General features: G+C 38.3%; 1 protein-coding gene across 13 annotated transcripts in view; it reads right to left on the reverse strand.

Annotated features, from left to right (window-relative positions):
* Nucleotides 1–25,918, reverse strand: part of msi2b (musashi RNA-binding protein 2b) — a 277,823-nt gene that overhangs the window by 187,951 nt on the left and 63,954 nt on the right. For all 13 annotated transcript variants that reach the window (XM_055043792.1, XM_055043790.1, XM_055043785.1 and 10 more), the window contains one exon: nucleotides 282–374. In XM_055043792.1, the coding sequence (XP_054899767.1) occupies nucleotides 282–374 (93 nt within the window). The remainder of the gene's footprint in view (nucleotides 1–281; nucleotides 375–25,918) is intronic.

Genomic DNA, 25,918 nt, shown 5'->3' on the forward strand with positions numbered 1-25,918 from the left:
ACAAAGAAGAAGAAACAGCAGAATGTCACAGAGCTGTCGCCAAATTTATTCGGAAAAATTCTGAAGCCATTTATTATGGTGGAGTTGCATTAAACTATGCTCTGCCAGCTGCTAATAACTGTTAACTCATTTCTCTGCTGGAGAAAAAAGCAAATACTAAAACCTTTTTTAAAAACAGAGGCCTTAACAGTTTCACAGCCATCAGTAAAAGCATAATTTTCTGCACATGCAATGAATTAAAGTTCAGTTTTTCGCAGGCTAGAAACAAAAGGCAGTCTTACCTTCCCGAACTGTTCAAAATACTGCTTCACATCTTCCACTACCGTGTTGGCCGACAAGCCACCCACAAATATTTTCTTTGTTCTTGTGACCATCTGGAAGGAGAAAGGGTGAGAGGAGAAGATGAGTGACGAGACTTCAAATGCATTGCACAACCTTTAATGAGGCGCCAAAACACACTGAGTGAGCAGCACCTGCGATGATGGATGGCGAGAACGCAGAAATTCACACTGCAAAGTTTCAAAGACAATTCGGTGGAGTAGTGCCGCTTATCAAGCCAGGTTGTCAACATTGAAGGTTACAGCTTCATGCAAGAGAGGCCATGATAGACATAACCCCTTTTTCAGATTTTCACCAAAAAAAACTTTTGGGATATTTTATAGATAAATATTGTAAAACATAATTTAGCTAAATTTATTTTGTGCAATGAACTATTTTTGAAGGATCAAGTGCCTTCTTGCCATATTTAGTTCTCTCTACAGATGGATTGGGATCTAGTCTGGGTCCAACAATAACAACATCGCTTCCAGTCAGAAGAAAAAGATGATGAAAAAAAATAAAATTGCTGTGAAGTCTAAATATAAAACTGCATAAAAATCTATAACATTTGTCTTGACCGGAATGCGATGCAGACCATGTTTCAAGTTTTGAAATTACTCCACAGAAAACTGGCCCCTTGCTGAGCTAAACATCTCCAGTTTAATCTTTGAAGTTTCCATTTATGCTTTGGAAAAATTCAAAAAGACATAGTGATAATAAAAAAAAAAAAACAGGGATAATTTATGGACTTTCAAAAAACAATTAATGAGTGCTAGGAGATGGAATCAGAGTGCATTAAAGGCTCATTTAGCTTCAAACGGGAAGAATATTAAGGATTATTACCCACAGCATCTGAAAGGGCACAAACATCTGCTGCAGAGCACATGCTAAAATTAGGGGGGCAATTTCTCTAGGATCTACACCAGTATGGATGGAAAAACCTGTAGGGGGGAGGGGCACTTTTTCTTTTGTTGTGCACAGATCTGCATCCATTAAAAAACAGAGAATTGCAGATGAAATTAGAGTTATGTTATGAATTCTTTTTTATTAAAAGCAACCACAATGTTACCCCAACGTCCGACCTCTTCAACCCGGGTCAGCACAGGTGTTCACTTCCATGCCACACATTCTCCACAGGATTTTGGCTTTCGTTTTGCACCTTTTCCATGAGCCAAGATGTTTTTTGTTTCATCTTCGACTTCACAATTATGCTTCCCCCCCACCCGTTGCTTATCAAATAAAGTCCCCATAAAATTCATTAAAGTTTGAAAGGCACTAGGTACTTCACACAGCCTGCTGGTATAATCAGGAATAATGATAGGAGAGACAAAATGACAACTTCCAGAACAATAATTGTCAAAACTGATGGTCTATCTGGCTAACTTCTATTCCTTGCACCTGTTTGGCAAATACAAACACAAAGACAGAAAAGCATGCATTACTGCGCAGTATTTTGCTTCCAAATGACATTTTGCCCAATGAAATATTTTCCTCGTCTCTTTTGAAGCCTATATTAGAGATTGAGAATTCACTGATACAATGAAGCGTATAATGATGTTTGATGCACTGCTCTACAGACACACACACACAAAAAAAGCAGTAGAGAAAGTCAAAGCTCTGATCTCTCCTGGCTCGCCTGAATCAAAAAGAAATAAATGATGGGAGAAAGATAAACATACTTAAGAGATGCCCAGCAAACAATCAGGACGGCTGAGAGAGAGCCTACCTTGATCAAAATGCTGACCGAAACACTTTCGATATGAAAGCGGCTTAACACGGAGGAAAAAAGAAGCAACGTTCAGCGAGTGCTGAAGTAACCATCTGTCAAGAGCTTTCCAGGTGCTTGCAGTCTCACAGCGCATAAGCCTGCACATATGCACACAGCCTCCCACACATGGGCCTCTCATACAGTCCTTTGCCTTTATTTTTGTCATTAAAAAAACCCAAAACCATGTTTTATCACAAAACTGCAAATGAATAAGCAAGACAAGTAACAAACAAAAGCATTTGAAGGGATTGTGTTTTTCAAATGGATCTTGTGATGGATTAAAAAAACAAAATCATGGATTCTCAGTATCATGCTCTTTCTACCTCGGTGTTCAGAGGTAAAAAGAGTAAAGGATGGAAGCATACGGCACGGATCTATAGGATGGAGATGCAACATGCAAATATTGTAGACACAGGCCGGCTCCCTGAATGAAAGGCTTCAAAATGAATGACTCGATTTTAATTTAGTGTAATGTTTTATGTTGTAGTTCACAAGAACATCTCAGAGCACTTTACAAAACAAACAGGTTTAGAAAAAAAACACTGGGATTGTTCAAATGATCTTGATAAACAAACAAATGAATGAGTTGTTGGTTCTGAAGAGCATAAAGTGATGCAGGACACTCCGTTGCCCATATGTTAGATAACTGGCTGAAATAAAACTACTAGGTTTATTCCCAATTTTGAAGGCAAACATATCTGACTGTTTGGAAACAGGTGAAGGAATAAATATGACAGTCTCTCTACCAGAGTTTCTCTTTCACATCAATTGAGTTTGAAACTGATCAAATAACATTTTATTTAATGAGACTGATCACATGAACAGAAATAGAACTGCACACATGTATAATTAGGTCATAGTTAGTGATCTACCATTTATTAAAGTTATCATTTTTCTCCAACATAATTGTAGTCGAGAATTGTGTTTAAGGTTCAAAATAAGCTATTTTACTTAAACTGTTGTTAATTGTAACCTGTATGCATTTATTTTTTCTTTAATTAATTAAACAAGTGAAATTATAGAATTACACACAACAGCATTGCAACTTAATTTGCTATGTTTATTTGCGCTACGTATGAATTTGTAATTCGTACTGTATGAATAACTGTTCTCTTCCTGTTTTAAATAAAAGTACAATGAATACTTAGAGCTTTGGGTATTTTTGTTCAAGGTTATATTGTGTTAATCTCATATAGTACCATTCCTAATTCACAAACAAAATACACATTTTTAAGGCAAGGAATTGTCTGTTAAAGGATTAAACACAAAATGTTACCCTGATCTCTACACGAGTTTCATCCCAATGAGCACCAAGCAAAGGGCTTAAATATGTAAACGCTGCTTGTGAAGTAATTAGAAATGGCATACAGGTGTCTAAATATGCTTGACCTTCTCCGAAAATCAATATACAGCCGAGGCAAACAGACCACTGACTGAGTGTACAAATATTTCTAACACACAACGTGGCTCTTGGGATCCAGTTAAATATGATCACATCCAAATGACTTTTGCCATCACTTGACTTTTTCCTCAGCCACAAGTCGACACTTGTAAATGTTTCCACGGAGCCGTACCGATTCCACACATTAGCGTGCTAGAATGGAGCTCACATTCTAACAAGGTCGTGTCGGCTACATGGTAAATGTTAGCCGGAGTGCACATGCCAGCTTCCAGTGTTCTCCGCCGTTGCCATGGCAGTGATAATCCCCAAACAAATCTGAGGCTGTGCAGGGGCAGTTCAGGTCGAGGAAAGCTGAGTCAAGACTGACGATACAAACCCTGAGCCCGACAGGCCGGGGCTGATATGTCACCAGATCAATGAACAGAAAAATACACCAAGTTGTTTCAGAAACCATTTCTACTCTATATAAAAAAAAACTGAAAAAAGAAAATAATGCTCTTCCAATAATGTTTTGTTTTGCCTTTAATTTTCGTTTTGCAGTGGTTGACTTCTAGATGTGCAAAATTATCGTCTAATAAAGAGGACAGTTTTTTTTTTTTTTTTTTGTAGATTAACACCGGCCAGAATCCCCAGCGCCCCTCCTCTTTCCGACATCATCCCTCAGGCCTCGGGGGTTATCAGCACTGGATGCTGCCGCAGGCAACCCCACGCCAGACAGCTGCTGATAAAGCGGCTGTGTGACTATTTATCAACATCAATCACTTTTATCATTGCCAATCTTTGGGAAATAAATAAATGAAAATGAACAAGTCAGTGTTCATCTCTGCTTCCCTCTCCAGATCAGCTGCATGTCCTGGTTCCCTTCCGGGGCCACCCGTCCCTCTCTGGTCATATTTCAGATTCTCTCCATCGAGGTGCGACCAGTCAAGCTCTCAGCCTTGTCTTATTACTGTTTTGACATGTGAGCTCAGCTGCTGATAGGATTCCTCGGCTCATGGGGCAACAAAATGACTTTATTTTTCTCTCAATGGTGGCTACTCATATAAGAAAAACTCATGCCAGTTTTATGAAAAAAAAAAAAAAATCTTCAGTAGCCTGTTTGTATGTATAAATTGCTGCATCTAATCTCATGTCGCACCAGGAGTTGGAGCAAGAAAAGATATCTTAGAAGTACTGTTCTCCCCACTAAATCTATGTACATATTATGACTAAAATTTTTTTTTTACCTTGATTGGTCAAAAAGAAATCAGAAAACCAAAACCATGCACTGTTGACAGAAAAACTCTTTAGGGTAGAGGTCGCTATTGAGTGAGAAGGCAGGCAGTCGGCAACAGCTAAGTAAGGACAGATGCAGGTGCTTCATTCAGTCGGCAAGAGCGAGAGAGACCAAGACTTTCAACAGGTAACAGGAAGGCAGAATGTAATGCACCAAAATTGCTGTGTTTTGTTCTTTTGAGCTTTCAACCAGTCTGTCATAAAACATGCTGGACTTGGAAATGAATGTGTCAATATTCTGGAAATCTCAGAGCTAGGATTTCTAGGATCTAAATGCAAACAGTTGCAATTTTAAATTGCAAAAATGTTGACGGTCTGGCTTAGAGCAACCAATTAAATTACATCTGTGCAGTTTGAGTTTTTAAACAATGGAGAAATAAATGTAAAGATTTTCTTTGTCACTTTTTCAGCTTCTGACATTCCAACTACTTCATATACAACTGAACTTTGTCTTTGAGAGACCCAATGTAAGCTTTCCAATAACAAACTTATACAATGGCAAGCTAATGGCAATTATTTGCTTCACCAAAGCCTGTAGTGTAAAAAAATACATTAAAAAATCAAAGAGCATGAAGAAATCCATGACAATTCACACCAGCATCAAAAAATTCTTCCAGATTTGAGGTCCATGCTGGAGCCTAAGCATTTTGTTTTAAATAAATCGATTTGGGAATACATTGAGGGTTGAGTATGTTCAACTGAAATAAGGCTTATTTAGTTGAGTGGAACCCGGAATTAAATTCAATAGAAATAACTGACCTACTTTTAGCAATCCCTTCCAAGTCAATGACCAAAGCAGCAGAGGTGCCACCAGAAAGGGGAGACCAGATGAAGGACGCTTATAATTTTAGGGTCACACACCAAAACCGAAAGATATAGAAGAATTTCAAGACTTTTATCGTGCAGTCTTCTAGAAAGAAGTATTCAAATATTTTTCAAAGCACAAAACTGAGCACCTGCTTGAGACTAATGTTGCTAATGGAAATTTGATTGAAACTTTGCTTAACCTTTTTCTCCCCACACAAATACTGTATTTGTTTGACCTTTGTCAACCAATTATAACTGATAACCAATTATGAAAATATTACTCAAACTTTCATCATACTCTTCATTCTCAATAAAAAGCAAAAGTTTCTAATGATTTCCTCATATTTCTGTCCATTTAATACATTTTAACTAACACTAAAAACTGGATCACCAATTTTCCATCATTTAAATTAGAGCAGTTATTTGTTCAAACAAGTAGCAAATGCAATAACACCAAGAAGATTGGATGAAATTACTTTAATTTGACACAGATCATTATACATTTTAACAAATGCAGTTTTCGCTGAAGCCACTGGGGAACCAAGAATTCCCCACACAGCATTTAAAGCAACATTAGTTCTGATCATTTTGGCTTCACTTCTTTCATGAATCCATCTCTGCAACAAATCAAACTGACAGCTTTAAAAATGGACCATTCCTCAACCCACTTTTTTTTCCCTTTAACCTAATTCAACATGTAGTTATTTTTGCACACCCCTAAGAGACAATAGGGAGGGTTATCAGTGCGCATGAGTAAGTTTGTGAGTGTCGACACATGAATGTGTTTTTAATTCTCTCAGAACTCCAAGCTGGGCGTATATGAATGGCTACACAAATTATTGCCTCAGTGAATTTGTCACAAGAATAAAATGTGTACTGTTGTAAGGCCAACAGAGAAGAAAAATAAAGTGAAAAGGCTTCAGGTGTAGCTTTGTCAACACTTGTTAGCTGATTTTAACAATGCCATACAGAACAAATTGGCAATGACTGGAAATTATTTGAGATCATAAAAAAAAGCTGCAGAAATTTGCTCCAGACAAAAGAAAAACATCAAATGAAGACTTTGTAGAAGTCAAATTAATGTCTGGAGTTGAGAGAATTTGGCAAGACCTAAAACAAATCGACTGAACAACAACAATTCTGGAAAACAGAGCAGGTCAAAATTCCTTTACTCTCATGTAGAAAAAGAAAAAAAACTATTTCCAGTTTTGCTTAATGGCAATTATTCCCATTTATTGTGTATTTAGAGTAATTACCTTCTCTTATATGGAGAGGCTGGAGTGGAGAGCCACTAAATTCTCCAAGCATTGAATTATAGTCAGTTTATTGTTTAGCAGCCAATGAGTGAAACATCAAGGCCTTAAAAGTCCTTAAAAAAAGTAAATTTATACTCATTAAAATATATATATATATATATATATATATATATATATATATATATATAATATATATATATATATATATATATATATGTTGTAAAAAGAGTAAAAACATAAACCTGAAAATTTGTATCCAATGCTTAAAAGTATTTAGCTGGCTGCTGGAGAGGATGCAGAAGTTAGCATAAGAAGAAGCCCTTGGCTATTACTAAGCAATCATGCTAAGTGAATATGAAAATATTAATACATATATGTATTACATGAATTGCCTGTAATTCCTTCTATTACCAGATTGGAACGATATGCAAGAAATGAAAAACAGTCCAATCCTTGAGTCCAATTATTATCCTAAATAAATTATGTTTGAATTAGCCTTACCGTTCCAGAATAGCCTAAAGGAGGAGCCAGTTGAAGAGAACTTAGACAGAGCCAACAGTTTGCCCTTCATTTAAAGGTAAATGACTAGGATGGTAAAAGTCACTGTTTATTACGTGTGAATACAAATCACACATTACTTGAAAAGCAGTTGTCTTATAAAGCGTCCCAGTAGAGCCATACACATGTGTGACAGCACATGCAAAACTGCTGAGTAAATAAATGCAACGCAAACAGCAGCAGTCTGGCTACTCTCCACTCACTGGTCTGTGTCAAAGAGCAGACAAACAAGCTTTGGAACAAATGTGTGAAAGTGTTGCCTGGTAAAGTCACGGCAGACCAGTCTGATTTCACTTGTATGGTTGATATGCAGACTTTCCTCCATTTCCAAGCCCTTTTAAAGACAGCCACATGTCTTCTGGCCTTTGGCTGGATAAAACTTTCCTCCTAGGGTGAACTATAAAACTGAAGGCAGTTGTAAGCAAGTTGGAAGAAAAAAAAAAAAGAAAGAAAAGGCCTGTAGGTGATATTGCAACCTACAGCATTATTGTTATCTGTGATTTTCAAATTTCAATAAGTGGAAGCAAACAAAATTCAGAGAGCCACTTTTGTGCACCAACAAACAGCCAATAGTGTTTAAAACATGCGCAGAAAGCAAAGAATGTAGAGGCATGGATGTTATTAACTCGGCAAGCAGGATATAAGAGGAGATTAATATACTGAGAAACAATATTTAAGTAGGAGAAAAAGCAGGCGGAGTGGAGGGAAAAAATGTTTAACACATTTATGCAAATCCTGACACTTCAGTTGTGGTGCTGCAAGTGTGTGCTTTCTAAATTGTTTCCAAAGAGCGAAGGCAGTGACAGATGGTGACAAAGACAGGTAAGCTGATATCACTTCTGACGAGTGTAGGGGAGGAAGAAAATGTTTATTCTTAGATCGTACATCAATGTCTTCACCTCTCTATGTCCAGATTGCTTTTAACACAAAAAGGTCTACAATAATGATGCAAGCAGTCGACCAGTTCCAGACTACACATCTGGGACTGCATCAGTTTTGCAAGCTGCTGCTTTGAACAGCATAACACCTACGTTATTAGCAGAACATTACCTGACAAATTTCAGACGAGGCATCTCGTCCTTGCCTGCACCGGGTGCACCGCATGAACTCGGTGTCCTGAGCTGCTTCTTTCTGTGTATCACTGAATGATTCCTGAAGGCCACTGCAGCTGGATTTAAAGCCACATTCAAAAATCTCCCTGTGAGGATAAACTTAAGGAATAATTTAATGTGCTTTCTAGGTACCTGGACTTTTCTGAGAGTGGCAAAATCAAAGCCATTGTTAGAAAAATCTGTTTGTAAACAAATGGAAGAGGATCCTATGCACTGAAAAGACACAATCTGTCACTTTTGAACTAGTTTACAGTGCAAATATCGTAGTGCATTAAACTAAACAAGTAACTTTTAAGCAAGTTTTTTAAGCAAGAGTTTTTTAAGTCAATATTTACTTAATATTGTTGAAAAAGTAGTAGTTCCACTGGCAGATTACTCCACTTATAACTACCACTTTTTCAGCAATATTAAGGAATTGCTGATTGAAAACAAGCTAATATAGCTTGCTCATAATTTATTTGTAATTTAGTTTATGTCTTAGATATTTGCACAAGAAACCAGACAAAAATGCTTTGTAAGATTTTGTGTTTTTGCAATTTGGTCATGAGAGACCAAAATGTTATTAGTTTCCAAATCTAGAACAAACTTTAAAGAGTACTATCTACTCAACAAATCAGAACAAGAATCAAACATGGAGAACATTTTATTTTATCAGAACAAGAATAAAGAGAAAACTATGAACTATTCTTATTCAACATGGGGAACCAATATCTAGTTTTATACTTTTATCTTTTCGACTTTCCTTTCTTGTTTTGTTTGTATTTCCTTCTAATTCAGGTAAAACACGTTTATATGCCTTGTTGCTGAAAATAGGCTACATAAATAAAATCACCTTACTTGCAACGACATTATGTGAGAAAAAAAACAACATTATTCACCACTGTGAAGCATGGTGGCGGCAGCGTCATGCTTTGGGCATGCACTCATTAGCAAGAAAACAAGCTGAAAGAAAACCTTGTAGAGGATGAACATGAACCTACAGAATCATCATCCACAGGAGTTAAAAGCAACAACTCTGCATTGACTGACTTTATTCCCGCTCTAAAAATTAACAGAAGTGTTTCATCCCCGGCGGTGTGAGGTGCCCTGCAGTGAACTCCATGTCCTAATCTGCTCCCACTTGGCTGCTCCTCTCTGTGAACCCTTCCTGAAAACAGCTGCCACTGAGTTTAAAGCTGCAGCCGTACAAACTCCTTGTGAGGGCAAGCTTAAACAACTGATCGCAGCCTGGACAATCTGTCAGGATTTTTAAAGCTTAAACATCTTTTTTCTTCTTCTTTTTTTAGTACATGCAAGACTTAACATGCCTTTGAAAGGTGTTTTAGTTTTGGACCTTTAAATAAAATAAAAAGACGACAACACCTTTGGAAGTCGGTGATAATGTGAATTTGACAAAAGAGGCTGGTGATTTGTAGCCTAAAGTGAGGGAGGGGGGAGGAATCTGCAAAAATTCAGCCTTAAAAGCTTTTCAAACATAATATATCAATCTGCTTAATAGATTGTTATTATCACTCACTTCATGCTTCTCCCACTGGACTGAAGCTGCTACAGTACAAGCCATTAAGAGTCAAGGAAAACAGGTATTGTAATGGGAGGTCACAGAGGGAACAGAGAAATAAAGCATTGCTTTTGTTTTTGAGCTGCTGAACAGCTTCGGCAAAAGTAACTTCATAATGCATCTTTTAACACGCACACCTCTGTTCTTCTCTCTGTTCGAGCTTCAGCTCAGACTCTCAGACCCTTGTCTGCGCGGCAGAATAACGTCTCCGATTTTCTTTTCCCAGATGTAAAATTTCAGACACAATTTCCTCTGCCGCTGTGGTCAGTCTGCGGTGATGAATCAAGGGCGGCAGCTATTTGCATAAATTTCCATTCTGTCCTCCCCTATGTATCGCCCATGAACAGGGACTCCATACAACACAGATTACACGAGAAGCCTGCAGTTTGTTCTCTATTTTACCTGCATGTCATTGCAGACCTTTTTCTCAAATGACCTGATTCAAATACCAGGAATTCTGGGAGATTTTGATTTATTTACCCTGAAAGGCAATCATTGGCTGCTCACTGGGTGCTCACTGGGTGCTCATCAGCGTGCGTTTTTGTTCCCATTCTGTTGCTGTTTTTTATTTGTAATTTTGATTTTTCGACTAGCATTCTACTGGTTTCCAAGCGCTGTGTGTTTTCTTAATATGGACGTGACGTGTTTTTGTACCCGATTTATAACTCAGAAAATGAATGTATGTTAATATTTGTGCCTTGCAGAAGAACTTGTATCATTTTGTCAATATTTATACTCCAAATTCTATGTGTTTCATTGGGGATTTTGTGCGACAGGCCAGGACAAACTAGTTGTTAGTTGAAGAGATGATAGTATCAAGCCAATTATCACATGGCAATTTAAAAAAAATTTATGACACTTCAAACCAGTGTTTAGATCCATTAAGGTCCAAAAATGTTTCAGTGGTCAATATCTTCTGATCAGGAACTTGCCAATGTGCAGAACTTTTCTATTTTTTTTACTTTATTCCCTTCGATTCTCACTCATATTTGATCCCTCATGCTCCTGATTAACTCACCGTTTCTAGGTGCAAATAAGCTGTCAGCAGGATCTTTCACCCACCAAAGCATGCGAACGCCCTTTGCCGAGTCAATTCTCAGACAGGTCGCATGAGCTCACACGTCCAGCTATGATTAAAAGGTGTAAGCCTTTATCATAGCCCTCACCCGTCACACACACAGACTCACAAACAGCTGTAAACAGAATCCAAACCTCACCACTCCCCCTTGCTAGAAGAAAGGAAGGAGACGGGGGATTTCGGTGTCATTTCTCGCAGCTAAAAATAATGGGACAGATAGAAAAACGTCTCGCGCCTTGTTGCATGAGCCACGATTGTTTCTGTTCTAGCAAGGGGATATAATTGCCGGCATTCAGATCCCGACAGTGGTCTCGTTCATAAGCAACTAGAAAGCACCAGAGAGCATCTGTCAATGCACTGTAGTATGATCAAAGGCCTAGATGTTGTGCAGGCACGATCAACACACACACACAAACACTCGCATACGCATACATGTGAAGGGAAAACATGGCCAGTCCAGGTAAACACTGCCTTGGCTCATTTGCATCACCAGAGCTGACTCACAGAGAGAAAACACAGCCAATAAACAACAAACAACAGCACAATCACTTTTGCTTTAGAGGGCACACAGCACAAGGTAGAAGATAGAGGAGGAGCATGCGGTGGGAAAGCGGGACTCGATCGTCGCTGAAAAGCTCGGCGATTAGCTGCAGGAAGGTTGGAGTCCGACTAGGAGTTAGGTGCGAGGGGCAGCTGCTGGTCCTTGTCCAGGTACTGTCCTTTTAAAAAGTGGTCCAATCTCAGATCTAGTGTGCATAAATAGATCTGTAATTGCTTATTACAATACAATTAGAGCAAAGGAGATGAGAGAAGGAAAGATGCTTAGTGCAAATGTCTAGTGACAGGCCCGAGTGCCCAGAACCAGGATTACAGTAGCCGTTTGCACACAGATGCAAAGCATGAGCAATAAGCGAAAGATAAAGAGGGAGAAAGAGAAAACCGAGAGAGGGGGAGTGAGAGAGGGGACAGGAAGAGGGAGTTGGGGGTGGAGAAGGGCTGTCAAGTACAGGGCAGAAGCTAATGACAACTCTGGCTTCAACTTCCACAGACGTCTTTGAAGCCCGGCTCTGATCAGAGCTGTGATTGCCACCTCTGCAGGGCCACCACTCCTATATTAACCTACACTAACAGCTATTCTGTGAAAGTCACAGGCCCCCTTTTTGAGAAACCTGACTCCTGCCAGAGCCGGCCATCTGTGGAGTGGCCCCGAGAGGCGGCCAAGATGCGCGCATGTAGTGGGGGGACAATGTTTGCATATGGCCTCGCTATAACAGTGACAGTCGAGCTGAACACGGGGGCCGGTTAGAGCTGATTAGCTGCACTTCCCTCCTCAATGAGCTACAGTTATGAAGATTGATAGAAGCAGCTTAGAGCTGATTATGGGGCCCTGGAGATGCACGGGCCCATACCCCAAACAAGCACGTTCGCGGTGCATTCTCAATGAGCGAAACATGCAATCGCTCGGCACAAAGCACACATTAAGCAAGCGTTGTGGCAATGAGAGGCAAATAAGAGAAATGGACAATGCCAGAGGTACTCTTAAGAGCTTTCCAAAAATATGAATATTATGCTAATTAGATGCTTGCCTGTGGCCAAATCTAGGACATTTGAGCGAGCTCGTTGTGAACATTTACCAAATTTCTAAGGCAATACATTGTGAACGAGGCTGGATATCTAAAACTCACTCCAGGGGTTATGAGACGTGGCTTGCCGGGGGTCTATTTGGCACCAAGAACACTGAAATTAATCTTGTTTTCAAATGAAGCAACCGTGCTTTGAGAAGCATTATAAATAATAAAAAAAAATATATAGAAAGTCTGTAATGCTTGTTATTAATAAAAGAAATCTGGGTCACGGGTCTTCTTGTGTTTAACAAGAATAGAAAGCATACGGGCTGTTACCATTAAGAAATAAGACTGGATCTTCATTAGATTGGTTTAATGTGGCAAAAATACAATTACAGCGTTAATGTTAAACACTTTAAATCGTTCTTAAAACTTTTTGTAACGATTCATGAAACAATGACGCCCAATTTAAACAGCTTAAGTAAATTTTAGTTCTAACATATTTAATCCATTTGTAAGACAAAAGAAAAAGAGACAGATTTCTTTTTTTAGTTCAACAGAGTTACTATACCACACATATAAGCAAAACATATTTCTATCCTTTAACTGTGCACCTTGTTTGAAATTGATCTTTATAATCACATAACCTTTTCATCAAATATGCAATGATGTGAGCCAGACAGGGTAGAAAAACGCGGACCTCACACGGACTAATCCGCCTGACCTTTTAAACCCTCAGCAGAGGGCTGAGCAGTTCTCAAGCAGCGACTGACTCACTGACATAGTTTGGTGCTCCTCTCCTATCCTGCAGGGCACACAGAGGAGGCAGAGGCAGGACCCTACTGCTTCCTTTAAAACAATTTAAAAAACACATTAAGAGCTGGGCTCCTGTTTTCTTTTTCTTTTTCTTTTGTTGAAACACCATGGTGCCTCAAAAGCCATTTTGGGGTCTCTGCTGCCCCCTCCCTGTCTCTGAACATGCACCATGTTGATGCTTCACACTATGAACTTCACAAGGCTAAGTAAGTTAGGTGTGTTTGATTTGGAGAACCCAGCTGAGCAATAGCAGGGGCACTGAGGCTGCCTATTTTCTTTCTAGTTACCTAGAAGAAAGATTCAAATATTAAAAATTAATAATTGAAAATAAACGTGTTACATCAGGTGGGACATGGACTAACTTCAGTTCGTTACTACCTTTTTGAGTAAAAGCAAAACTGGATCAAAGATTAATTTTTTTTTTTTAATCTGCTGTTTTGTAGGTGGGAACATTTTGACAAAAACACGACTTTTTATCAAAATGCAACAATTTCTGAAAAAAAAAAAAAACTTTATTTCATATTAGGACAGTAGTAAAAGAGTTATTTGACTTTTTTACCCAGCAGGATTCAACATTTTTTTCATACTTTTGATATAAAATATCAAGATTTTATATTATCAGGCTATTCCCAGTAACTTTTGAAAACAGAATCTACAACATGATGGAATTGCTTTAGTAAGCCTCAAAAAACATAAATTTTTCCAACAGTAGCTAAATTAACAGAGCATATTGATTATTTCAGTTGTGATAATTACGCATGTCAATGTAAAATTTGCTCTAAATTATTTGGATTTTGGTGCATACAGTTTTTTAAAAACATAAAACAGCCAGTCTCTATATTTAGTAGTAATGTATTCATTAATCAGACGATGAGAATCACCTAATTTTTCCCCTTAATCATCACTGATCTATAATCAGGAGTTTAAAAATACAGATTTTCTACTCAATATTTGCTAAATATTTTGAAATTAAATCCTCCCACCATAATCAATAAAAACATCTTTTTATGAAAAAAAGGCAAGTTTTTTTTACAGTTAATTATTGAAATAAAGCAAAGTTTACACAACTTAGGAAGTAAGGAATATGACCTACATTTGATCTGAATGTTAGCCTTCAAAGAAGATTAGAAATTAGCATTTGTTAGAAAATGGCAGCTTGGTTCAGCCATAAAATTTACTAGTAAAGCCGTATAAAAAGCTAACATTTAGTGAACCTATAATTAGTTGGGTAATCTGCTAAAACACGTAGTCTTTAATCAGCCGCTGAACCGACACCCTGCTTGCTGCTTCCCAACTGGAATTTTTACACAGAGTTGTTTTAAGAGTGATGGATGGGACTTCATTAATTTGCACTCAATGTTAGCCCAATAGCTTTTTTTTTTTAAACAAGTGCTATTTTTTTTTCACTTAATGGAGACGAAGCATCCAGAAACAGGTAAGCAAGAGGCAGTGCTGGAGATTCTAAAAAGAAATTTAAAACCACAGGAAATAGTTATTACCGTCTAAAACTTTGGCATCCGTTTATACCACTAACCAGCCCGGATGATATTCTGCGTGCTATTGCAGCAAAAGGGAAGGATTTCTCCTCTCAAGGTTTCACAATTTCCAGCATGTCCTTTATCCTGCTGATGCATCAAATAAAGTCGGTTCATACTGTACAGAGTCTAAGGTCACCAGAGACTCATTTGTTATTTGTTATTTGTGATAATTTGGCTAGCAAATTTACTTATTGTATTCAGACAGCAGGATTTGTTTCTTTGCCAGGGCTCAGTGGAACACGTGGTGGCTAAACAACAAAAACGGTGTTTATATAGTTAATAATCTCTTCTGCTTGAGCTGTTTTGAGTGGCAGTGAGTTGATGTTTCCCTGCCTGAACCCTGACACCAAAACCAAATGTTAATTTTTGAAACAGGACCCCTGTCTTGATGCTGACGGTAAGCACTAGAGGGGTAAACAAATGGGATTTTAACTTTCAATTACAATAATGGCTTTTTGTGATAGGCCTTCACAAACCTTAACCTCAACCCCCTCCACGTATAAACACACACACACACACACACACACGCAGCTACACCAACACCCAGCCATTGCCTCTCTATCGCCCTGTTTCATCCCCATGCAAACACACACTAGAGAACACACACTGTTGGAATACAATGAAGCTAATCATTGTGCAACCTTCATCTCTTGAAATGTGGTCACCTGAGTGACAAGATAACAAAACAAGGAGGCGATAAGCAGGGGATGGGATGGCCACATAAACACAGGGCTATCTTTGTTTTTGTCCTCTGCCTTCTCATTCTATGAAAGCAGCAGTGGTCAGCCCTGAAAGGCATCATCTCTGCAGCCCAGCTCGATGTCTTCCTGAATCCTCGACTTATTCTATTGACATTTTCACACTAATCAAACACTGCACTGCTGATTAAATTGACAATCCTTACAATGATGCAGTTTGGTTGGAGACATAAGTTTCTTACAAAAAGCTGAAAGTCAGTGTTTTCTCAGTGCGCTCCTGCTTCCTACATAAAACTATCTTTGCACAGCAAATGGCTGCTTGCTGCTGAATAAATGATCAAAAGAATGTATAAATAATCCTTTTAGTCACAAATAGTGGCCATCGGAGCTCAATGCCATGCAACTCCACTATGCAGGCGAACAGATGAAATTGTTACCAAAACAGATAATTTCCTTGGAAAAAAAACCCACAAGAAATATCTACGTGGCATGATTTTTTTTTTTTACAATTTAATATAAACACTGTTACATGAATAATACTTCATCCACTGAGGCTTCTGAATGATAAACTGCAAGTCTAATGATTAGGGGGGAATCAATTTACCAGCCGGCCGATAAATCCACTTCCTTAATTTTGGGAGACTGGTGATCAGGTGATCCTTACATACAAAGCTGATCTTATCTACCTCAGAAAATGTTTAAAATATATCTACCACTTCTGCTCTGCCATGACAGCAGTTTGACTAATACTCCAGCCCAGTAGGTCATGTCTGCACATTTGTAGTTAACAACAGTCACCGTACTCTTGCCAACTCAGCAACTTTGTTGCTAAATTTAGCAACATTTCAGACAAAATAAAAATTGGTATCAGCCAAAATTTGTAATCAGCAATCGGCCAAAAAAACGTAATCTGTGCACCCTACTCATAATTAACAACTCAGTAATAACCTTTTAATAGGAATGTAGTGATGCATCCAGCTCACAAAAACAGGTGATACATGACACTGAAGTCATTAAGCTTCTTTACTAAACAGCACTCCATTAGCAGCTACCAGTTACCCTGCAGCCATAGTTAGTATTAGCATAATGCTAACTGACCAATTGTGTGTGGTTTGTCAATCTGTCATGTTTCTCAGTACAATACGACATTTCTTTGGTACAATACTACTGGATACAACACTGCCGATTGAAATTTCTTCAGTGCTTCTATAATCACGATTTGTCAGCCAGCTCGACAGGCCTTTGTTTTTCTAAGTTTTTATTATTATTGAGTTGCCATCTTGAAGCTTCAATCACTTCAAAATGGCAACTCAAGAACGACTTCCTTTCTGACTTAAAAATAATAGCTTCAAATGTAGATAAAACCATGTTAAGCTTCAACTTTGACATGAAATCACCATCACAATAAGATCTATGTGACATGTTAAAATCTAGTTCCAATTTTTAATTATGATTAAAATAAAAAGATGTTTTAACAATTTATTCCAGCTTTAGCCAATTTAAAGATGTCAGACATACAAAAAATTACAATCTGCAATATCAGGGTTTTGTCTTCCAACACTCTCCATATTTTTGTGCCATTTGTGAGATTTATTAGGATCCCTTGCTTTTTTGACCGAGCATATCTTTGTAAATGTTTACATCATCAAATGTATGTTTACATTATCATATGTTGTCAAATGTATGAAATGGTCTAACTGGTGTAATGTAAAACATCTTTTTCATTAACCTTTAGCTCATTCATCTGTTTACACGCTGAAAAATCACATCTTGAGATGAACCATACTGCCCTTTACATTACAACTGATCAGGATAAAATGTCTGTAAAACAAAAATGATCAAAATTTTATAGATTTCCCTCAGTTTCATCAGAACTACAAAGTCGGGATGTTACTATCAGTCAGTAATACTAATGTGCTGAACCAGTGCTAAAGTTGCAATATAACCAAATTTGTTGCAACACAAAATCACACACCTTTTAGTGATAGAACAGCCTCAGCTGTTTAAATGGAGTGGGCTTAGAAAATGCAGCTGCTTGCATTTTTTAAATAAATGCAGCCAGAACCAAGAGCAGAGCATTCAAGGGGAAAAGAGCGTCTTCTCTAATAAATACTTTATCGTAAAAGTTAAGCAGGTTAATTTAGTTATCAAAAAGTATTTTTTCAGAGAATTTTCTTGGATTTGATATTAAAAATCATGTATTTCCTCCTTTTCTCATTTTTAGAAGTGAAGAGCTTTTCCTTCTTTTGGTTTCTACAAAACTTAGCTGCACATAAATGAATAAAAATATCATTGCTTACAAGCAAAAACAAAACGCCTGACAGAAACACAGGCTACTGAGCTACAAAGCTAATTATGTAGTCCACTTTATTCTAAAAATAAACAGTAAGTGCACATAAACTGGCATGGCTGCCAAGGTCATCAAGCATCTGTTATCGACAGGAATATAAAGTTTACCTGCTATTAGTGGATGTTGTACATTTAGACCTTCTTCTGCTCAACCTCCAGGACAAGAATGCCAATTCTCCCAGCGGGAGAAAACCCGCAGGAAGTAGATTTCCTGGTAAAAAGTCAGCTCACCAAGGAGTACTCTGCTCTTTGTTCTGTTGCTGAGGGCATCTTACTCATTTTGTGGCATTGGGGCTCCTTCCTGAATGTTCTTTCATATTTAATGTAAATGTAAAGCTATTCATAATCACACATTAATTAATGATAATTTGTGATTATCATCAATAATAATGTTCATAAAGACATTAACACCTGCTTAAATAATGTTTGGATTATGGTCTTTGTGTGTCTATTCAACTACATCATATGCATTTTATTTCTATGTTTAGACATGAAGTCTTTATCAGTCGATTGTCAACTGTCACAAAAAAAAATCTAACAGTGTGATTCATATGACATCAAAATTTTAGTGTCATTTTTTAAAAGTAAAATAAAGACTCCTAATGTCAAATTTTGTTCACACATTTTATAATTATCATTAATAATAAACATATATTGAAAAATGTTTCACGTATGCTTGTGTGTCTCTTTAGTGACATCAATTGCATTGCATTTTTGTGAACATGTTTGAAATTATGTTTTTATGTTTCAATAAGAAACTGTTTTAATTTGGTTTTATGCCACTGACTGACACAAAGTACCTAATAATAATTAAGTAAAATGGAAACAATGTAAAGTTTTCAAGTGGTTTTACAAAACGACCAAATTTGGACAGTTTAGCCTGCATTTGTATTATTCCCCCTATGTCAGTCTCAAGTACTCACTCGGGAGGGTTGAACTCAATTTTAGATTTCAGGGGGAAAAAAAGCGAAAACCATGTATAATTTTCCTTCTTCTTTACAATGTTGACCTACTTTGTGATGGTCTAACAATTTAAATTCCAATAAATCACAGATTGTGTTTGCAGCATGATAAGAACAGAAAAGGTTTAACAGGTATGAGTAGCTTTGCACATATTACTAATGATTTCTTCTGTACAATAGCAAACTAAAACAGAAAATGGTGAGTTTACTCTCTGTCAGTTAGCGTACCATGGTGTGATACCTAACAGCGACCTTCTGCTTCGCGGTTTCCCAGTGCTGGCATCTGTCATTGCCTCTTTGATGCCGTGTTTCAGTCACCCCAGACAACGGTTGCAGGGTCCACTTAATTGCTGTAATTAACGTTTGTCTTGGTGAGTGTTTGTTGAACGACTTCTAAACCTCCCCCCCAGCCCTCTCGGCTCCTCTCAGGAAAGGGAATTGGGCGAGCATGAAGCACTCGAGTTTCTTTTTTTTTTTTTTTTGTCATGCTTCACAGGAACCCAGAAATGAGCGGAATAATTCTCCGCTCTTAAGCACGCTCAGAAGAGCTGAGCGGCACGGCTCGACTAAGTCGTTCTCCATGGCGCGTGTAGCTTCCGGGCAATCCTGTCCGGCCAGCGTCAAGTTACGTGGCCACACATCCACTCAGCTCACAATGCACAGTCATTTAGGAGCAGGTGATGCATGGCGGAGCAGGCACAATGATCCTGACTAGATGTCATGTAACAGGAGGACTTTTTGCACAGCGTCCGTCTTTGTGTGCCAATGCTGCAGTTCCTCAAGCTGTCCTTGATGCACCTAGGTAGAGCTGTCTGGAGGTGACTGAAGGGAAGGAGGAGGAAAGGAGATATAAAATATAGAAAGGGAGAAGGAGGAGGAAGGGTGTAAAACCTCACTTTGTGTGGAGGAAGATATTTTGTTCTCTCATCTCTGGAATTATATAAACTGCTTGTGGCTAGTGGAGGCCTCAGCTGCGGTGAAAATAGGCCCCGACTGCCTCGCTCCCTAACAATCTACTCCACATCTCCAAATCTCCCATCTATGCCCCTGAGCAGTGGGAGAAGCAAACAAAAACCTCCTGCTCTCCGCTCTTTGTATGGATTTCATTTCCTCTGAGGAAGAGGACTCCCTTAAAATATTCAGCCACTTTAAAGCGGCACGTCACACTGACCAGGCTATTTTCTTTGATGAGCTCCAAGTCCTAATCCCTATCCGATACATCTTCACCAACACCATCGCTCAAGTGAGATACCCCGCAGAATAGTTATTGGTTTAGAAATGTGTGGGGGAAAAAAATGAAATCCTGGGCTCCCTAGCAGCTTGTGCACATCAGGTGTATAAATGGAGCTGCGTGACACTATGGTCAATTGGATTTCAGCACGCCGTCCAGATACGCCCTTTGAAACGGTGCTGGGCCGCAATCTTCGGCCCCAAGCTTCGGTTCTGCCCACCTGCAGTACCGGCGATGTAATTCAGTCTTTGGGTGAAGTCGGGTTGTGGGCCTGACCCTCGCCCCTCTGGCCGTCAGTTACTGCTGACCTCCAGCAAGGCGCCAATGAAACATGTCCATTGAGTGGTGAGCCGAACAAACTGCCTCACCTGGCTCCTGCTGACAGCTCGGCGTTTTAAGCAGCAGCAGCGAATCAACACAGGTCCACAAGCGCACAGCTTGCCTCGGGCCTGAGGAGTCCACTGCAGCAAAACTCAGTACTGAGACAATGATTTGATTCTTTAGCAGCACGGATTAAAAATAAATACATTTAAAAAAAATCACAGACAGAGAGAGACTAATAATAATGCACCAACTTCAACAATAAGTGTTTGTCTAATGGGACCTTAACACTTAAACTTTCTGATTTTACTGAATATTTTTGATAAATGTATACTTCTACTGCCATAACATGCACATAGTGCTGAATAAAGTATGCCTACAGCTAAAACTTTTCAACATCATGTCATGTCAAAACAATAAGCTTCAATGTACACAACACAAATGATTGGTCATGAGACAGTGAGAGTGATACTGGGATGTTTACCTAAAATAAAGAAACTTGAAATGTTGGTCCACATTTTTATATTGATGCATCCCTACTGTCATATATTTAGTTTGTAAAAAATAAAATAAAATAGATGAAAACCATTAATTCTTTTTTTTTACTTCATATTATCCACTTGACAATTTGTCCGTCAAGTATAACTCCATTAAATTACAATGTAGCTGGTGTTTATAACATGACAAAATGTACCTTCAGGGGTTCCAATATTCATCCACTGCAGTGGCTTAAAAGAAATGCAATGCTGTAGGTGACTTTGTAACTAACAACTTATCCTTCAAACAACAGTGAAAGTAATCCTTATTGGGGTGAAATGACGAGGCTCAAGACATTATTCCTCTCAATCGGTTTTTGTAAAAATGTATTAGTTAGACCATATGTAAATTGTGTCTTTGATCTTATACATCTCATTTCTCTTTGTAATTTCTTTGTTATTTTGCAAGTGCTTTGAGCTTTTTAAAATTAAACCAATTCTCCAAGGATGCAAGTGTGGTGCAAGATCATTCAGCTAAAGTGAATGTTACTGGTTGAAAACAGAGCAGCAGAAAACCAGGTAGGCGAATAACAGTCCAATGTCATTTCAACAGCATACTGTCCATCAGGCCAACAAGACCGCAATGTAGCATCAGTCTCATCTCGCAGACTCAGTCAGCTGCATGGCAACACCAACGTCGACAACTCAAAGCGTGAGAAAAAGGAGGCGCGTGTCAGATTATAGTCCATTTCATGAATCTCATGCTCACAGTGAGAAATTTGGCCCAAAGCCATGCTTCAGACTTTGGGGGAATTCCAGGTACTACTCAGCCAAGCATTCAGTGCATCAATCCTGCTTCAATAGTGAGGCCTTGCATAAACGAGAACATAGTGGTGAAGAAATGCACAGAATAAGCTAGAATGTATCTAATACTTGAGCTGAAAAATATTAGATATTTCTTGTTTGAACAAGGACATGAACACAATGTGATAGAACAACTTTATTCTATTGCTAGTAAATGAATATACAAGCCTTTAGCTTCAAACACCCACCAAAAGCTTAGTGTATTGCTGCTCATGGGAAAAAATTATAACATATTTAAACACATGTGTCTCTAACTAAAGTTAAAATACCTCTTTTGCAGCTCTTCATTTCCAAAGGGATCTGTTTAATGAATTTAATTTCCTCGTGCATTAGAAAAGTGATAAAAAATTCATCACGGATCATAAGATTACTGTCAAGTAACTGTGGCAGGAAATATATAGTTTTGTTAACCCACTCATTACCAAATTTTCTGGCTGGAAATCTCAACACATTGAGAGGCCTTTTCATCTAGAAATTTGATTTTATACAGTAACTTTGAAAATAAATTACAATATCCAATAGAAAAACTGGAGTAGAGAATGTTATGCACCATGTTTTTAATGTTGTTCTTACTGTATAATCCTAAAAACATAAAATTTGTTAGAAAATAAGTCAAAGGAATCATTTTTCAAGTCATCTTTTTTTTCCTCAACAAGGTTATAAAATAGTTATACCCTGCTTAAAAAGAATAATTTATCTGACATCTTAATATAAATCCAGATTAGTGATCAAGACTAAAGCAAATTTCAGCCTTTAACAGGTTTTCCTCTATCACTGCTCTCTTTGTTGCGCCATTTTCTCACCAATTCATACCAACATCCTTGTTCCTGCTGAAGAAAGTTTATCCCCCACATCATGATGCTGCCACCACCAATGTTTTCACCGATTGCGTCAAGTGTTTATATCAGAAACACTGACTGAAAATGCTTTCCACTCTACAAGTTTTACACAGGATGATCAATGATGGCGCACCGCCTCCCTCCTCCATTTCTTGTGTAATCATCAACTTAATCTGAGTAACTGATGAATGGAAAATTATAATCCTTTAAAGATATTTATCAACCAAGTTTATTTGTATGGCACAGTTCAGCAACCATGCAGTTCAAAATGCTTTACGTCAGGAAAACATAAAAACCTCAAACATTTTATACAGTCATGAATTGTGAAACCAGTAACAGGCATTTTGTCGAGTGTCAATGCATTTCAAAGATGTTGGTCAATGTTCCACTCATCCCATATAAGAGGGATTTATACCAAAATGAACAAAGTAATCTACGACTAACAGAATGTGTAATGCTTTAAACCTGAAAAAATACTGAACAATCCCTTTCAAACAGCACATTTAGATGTATTTTATCAATATGGGAAGAGGTCAGAAGAACATTTTTCTTTTAAGAGCTGAATTGTTGCCCTTTATTTACTATTTAAAACTGTATTAGATCCTGTAACGCAACATCCAGTCCCAGAACTATAACATGTTGTCCAAATCTAATTTAAATGTTGCTGAGCTTGAGCGCTTGCCATTTCTATTCACAGTGCCGAGTCTTGAGACTCGTACATAATAATTACAGGAGAGCTAAAAGCTTTACAAATTTGAGGTAGCATATGTGAAAGATCTGGTAAGCTTCCAGTGTATTCCCCCTTGTCGCAAGCCATGTGCCAGCTCATCATGCTCTAATACAACACATCATGCGTGTGTACGCCACGAACACAACACAAACAGTCCCACACAACAGTCGCCTCTTGTCTGTCTCCACAGTAGCCAACCGTAGGCAGCACAGAGCTGCAGAAAACAGGCTTAGATACACAGTTCTACATGAAAAACCCTTCTTTTCCGTGAGCTGATCCTTCTTTGTTCTGCATAAATGCCAATTACATAATTCTCTCTGGCATGCAAATCAGATTAGATGAGGCCATGGCAGATCACCTATACTGCTCGGTCTAGTCATGCCTTCAAATCCGCAAGAATAGAACATTTCGGGACTTGTCACTTTCACACAAGATAAAATAGATTAAATACAGTAGCTATTGTAAAAAAAAACACACAAAAAAAAACTTATTGCCATGTGCCTAATGAAATACATTTCAACAAGAGTGTGAAAGGACGCGGCAGGCCGCAGCATAATGGTATTTGGTTATAAAAATAGCAACGTGAAATTTTGATGTGAAATATCAAGGGTATTATCAAATGTTAGAGATGTCCAGGAGTATACATGACATACTGTATCAGCAGGATATTTGTATGCTGAGAGGAGACGCTGACATTCAGCTTGTGGGCACTGATACACAGCATCACGCTGGGAAAGGGAACCAATGCAAATTAGCGAATCGAAGGAAAGTGACACTTTGCTGTTGGCTATAGGAAGTCATCAGTAAAATGGTGCAGCGGCACACATTCGAGTCAAGAAACTCACAAAAGGCACCTTTTTTTCCTCCCTTTCTAAAACTTGGTGAAAGCATTGGCAAGGGCATAGGTATACATTTCTCCCTGCTGACACACACGTGCGCATGTGTGTCAGTTCAGGGAAGGTAAGAGCAGAACAAACCAGAAGTTGCCAAACCAATGCGAACTTTGAGGCGGCATGGACGCTGGAGAAGAAAGGAAGAGAGGCAGGAAGCAAATTGGGGAAAAGACAACTTGTTTTGCTAAGATGAGCTCATGTAAGGATGGCATCTCTGCATGTAGTTTAAATGTAAAACACACACGTGATTAAGTACTGCAATATAGATTTCAATAAGAGTAAATGTCTATATCTAAGATTAGATGTGTTAAGCAAACAGGGAGCCCCACAATGAATGTCGGCTGCACTTTGCTTTACATTCACCATCCTAGTGAATGTCCCTCCAGGCTCCTTTTCCGTAACGGTAATATGAAGCACACGCAAGACCAGTGACATTAACTTGTTATTCCATTTAGCACAAGAGTGCTAAAAATATATAGCGAAGAAAATGACTCTCAAAGGTTCTCGTTTCTATCTACGGGCAAAGAATTTCCATTTTTAATAATGCAATCCGTCGTCATCACTGTGATTTTTTTATTTAAGACAATAAATGCCATTTGTGTGGAAAGGATAGCTCTTTAAAACTATCATTTTGTGCTTAGAATCCCATGATGCAATTGGGCTTTTCCCTCCATTTACTGAAAAATATGTGCTTTTTTTTAATTAAAGTGCAACAGAATCATAGAGAAAAAGTATTTTTTTAATGTCTAAGCCTGAAATTCACTTTTTGGAATGGGGGGATTCCCTCCCACTGGGGAAATGGATACACTAAGGGGAAGGGGGAGGGATTTCGTATGAGCTTGATTGTGGGTCTTATATCGTCTAACACACAGCTTTAATTTGTTGTCTCTCTCTACCTTCCCAGTTGTTATTTAAGCTTCTATTTCTACGCTTTTGGTTTCCTCTTCTTTATCCTCTTCTACCTAATAACTCAGGGATTAAAAAAATAACATTTGTAAGCATGGAAAACTATTTTGGGAAGAAATGGCACGTCTTTTGAGATTAGATCTTCTCACATTCTTTAGTTAAAGGCATTAATTGCTGCTCTTCTTTATGGTCTTTCCTATTGCTTATCTGTCCATTCCCTTTAAGTTCCATGATCTACTTCTCTTCCCGTTCTCATTGTTTCAGTGAACTGTGCTGGATTCTTTCTTCTTCACCCTCCACGTTTCAGACTTTTCCGTCAACTCCCTTCGCTGCCATCGACAGAAGCTCTCTGATGACTGCCATAGTCGGCATCATCACAGATGAGGATGACTCAGAGAGCAGACAGTGGACTCTGCTGGAGTTCATGCTTCGCTGTAATTCTAAGAGGGAATTTCCCACATTATAAAATGCTGGATTGAAGGAATCAATTATGAATCGCACAATTCCCACAATCCCAGAGTGAATTTCAGGCCCTGTATGTCATGTTATTTTGTTGTTGCCACTGTATTTTACTGGGATTTTATGTGATATAGTAGCA

The sequence above is a fragment of the Poeciliopsis prolifica genome, unplaced genomic scaffold, assembly GCF_027474105.1.
Source record: "Poeciliopsis prolifica strain line A6 unplaced genomic scaffold, Auburn_PproV2 SCAFFOLD019, whole genome shotgun sequence".
Taxonomy (NCBI): domain Eukaryota; kingdom Metazoa; phylum Chordata; class Actinopteri; order Cyprinodontiformes; family Poeciliidae; genus Poeciliopsis; species Poeciliopsis prolifica.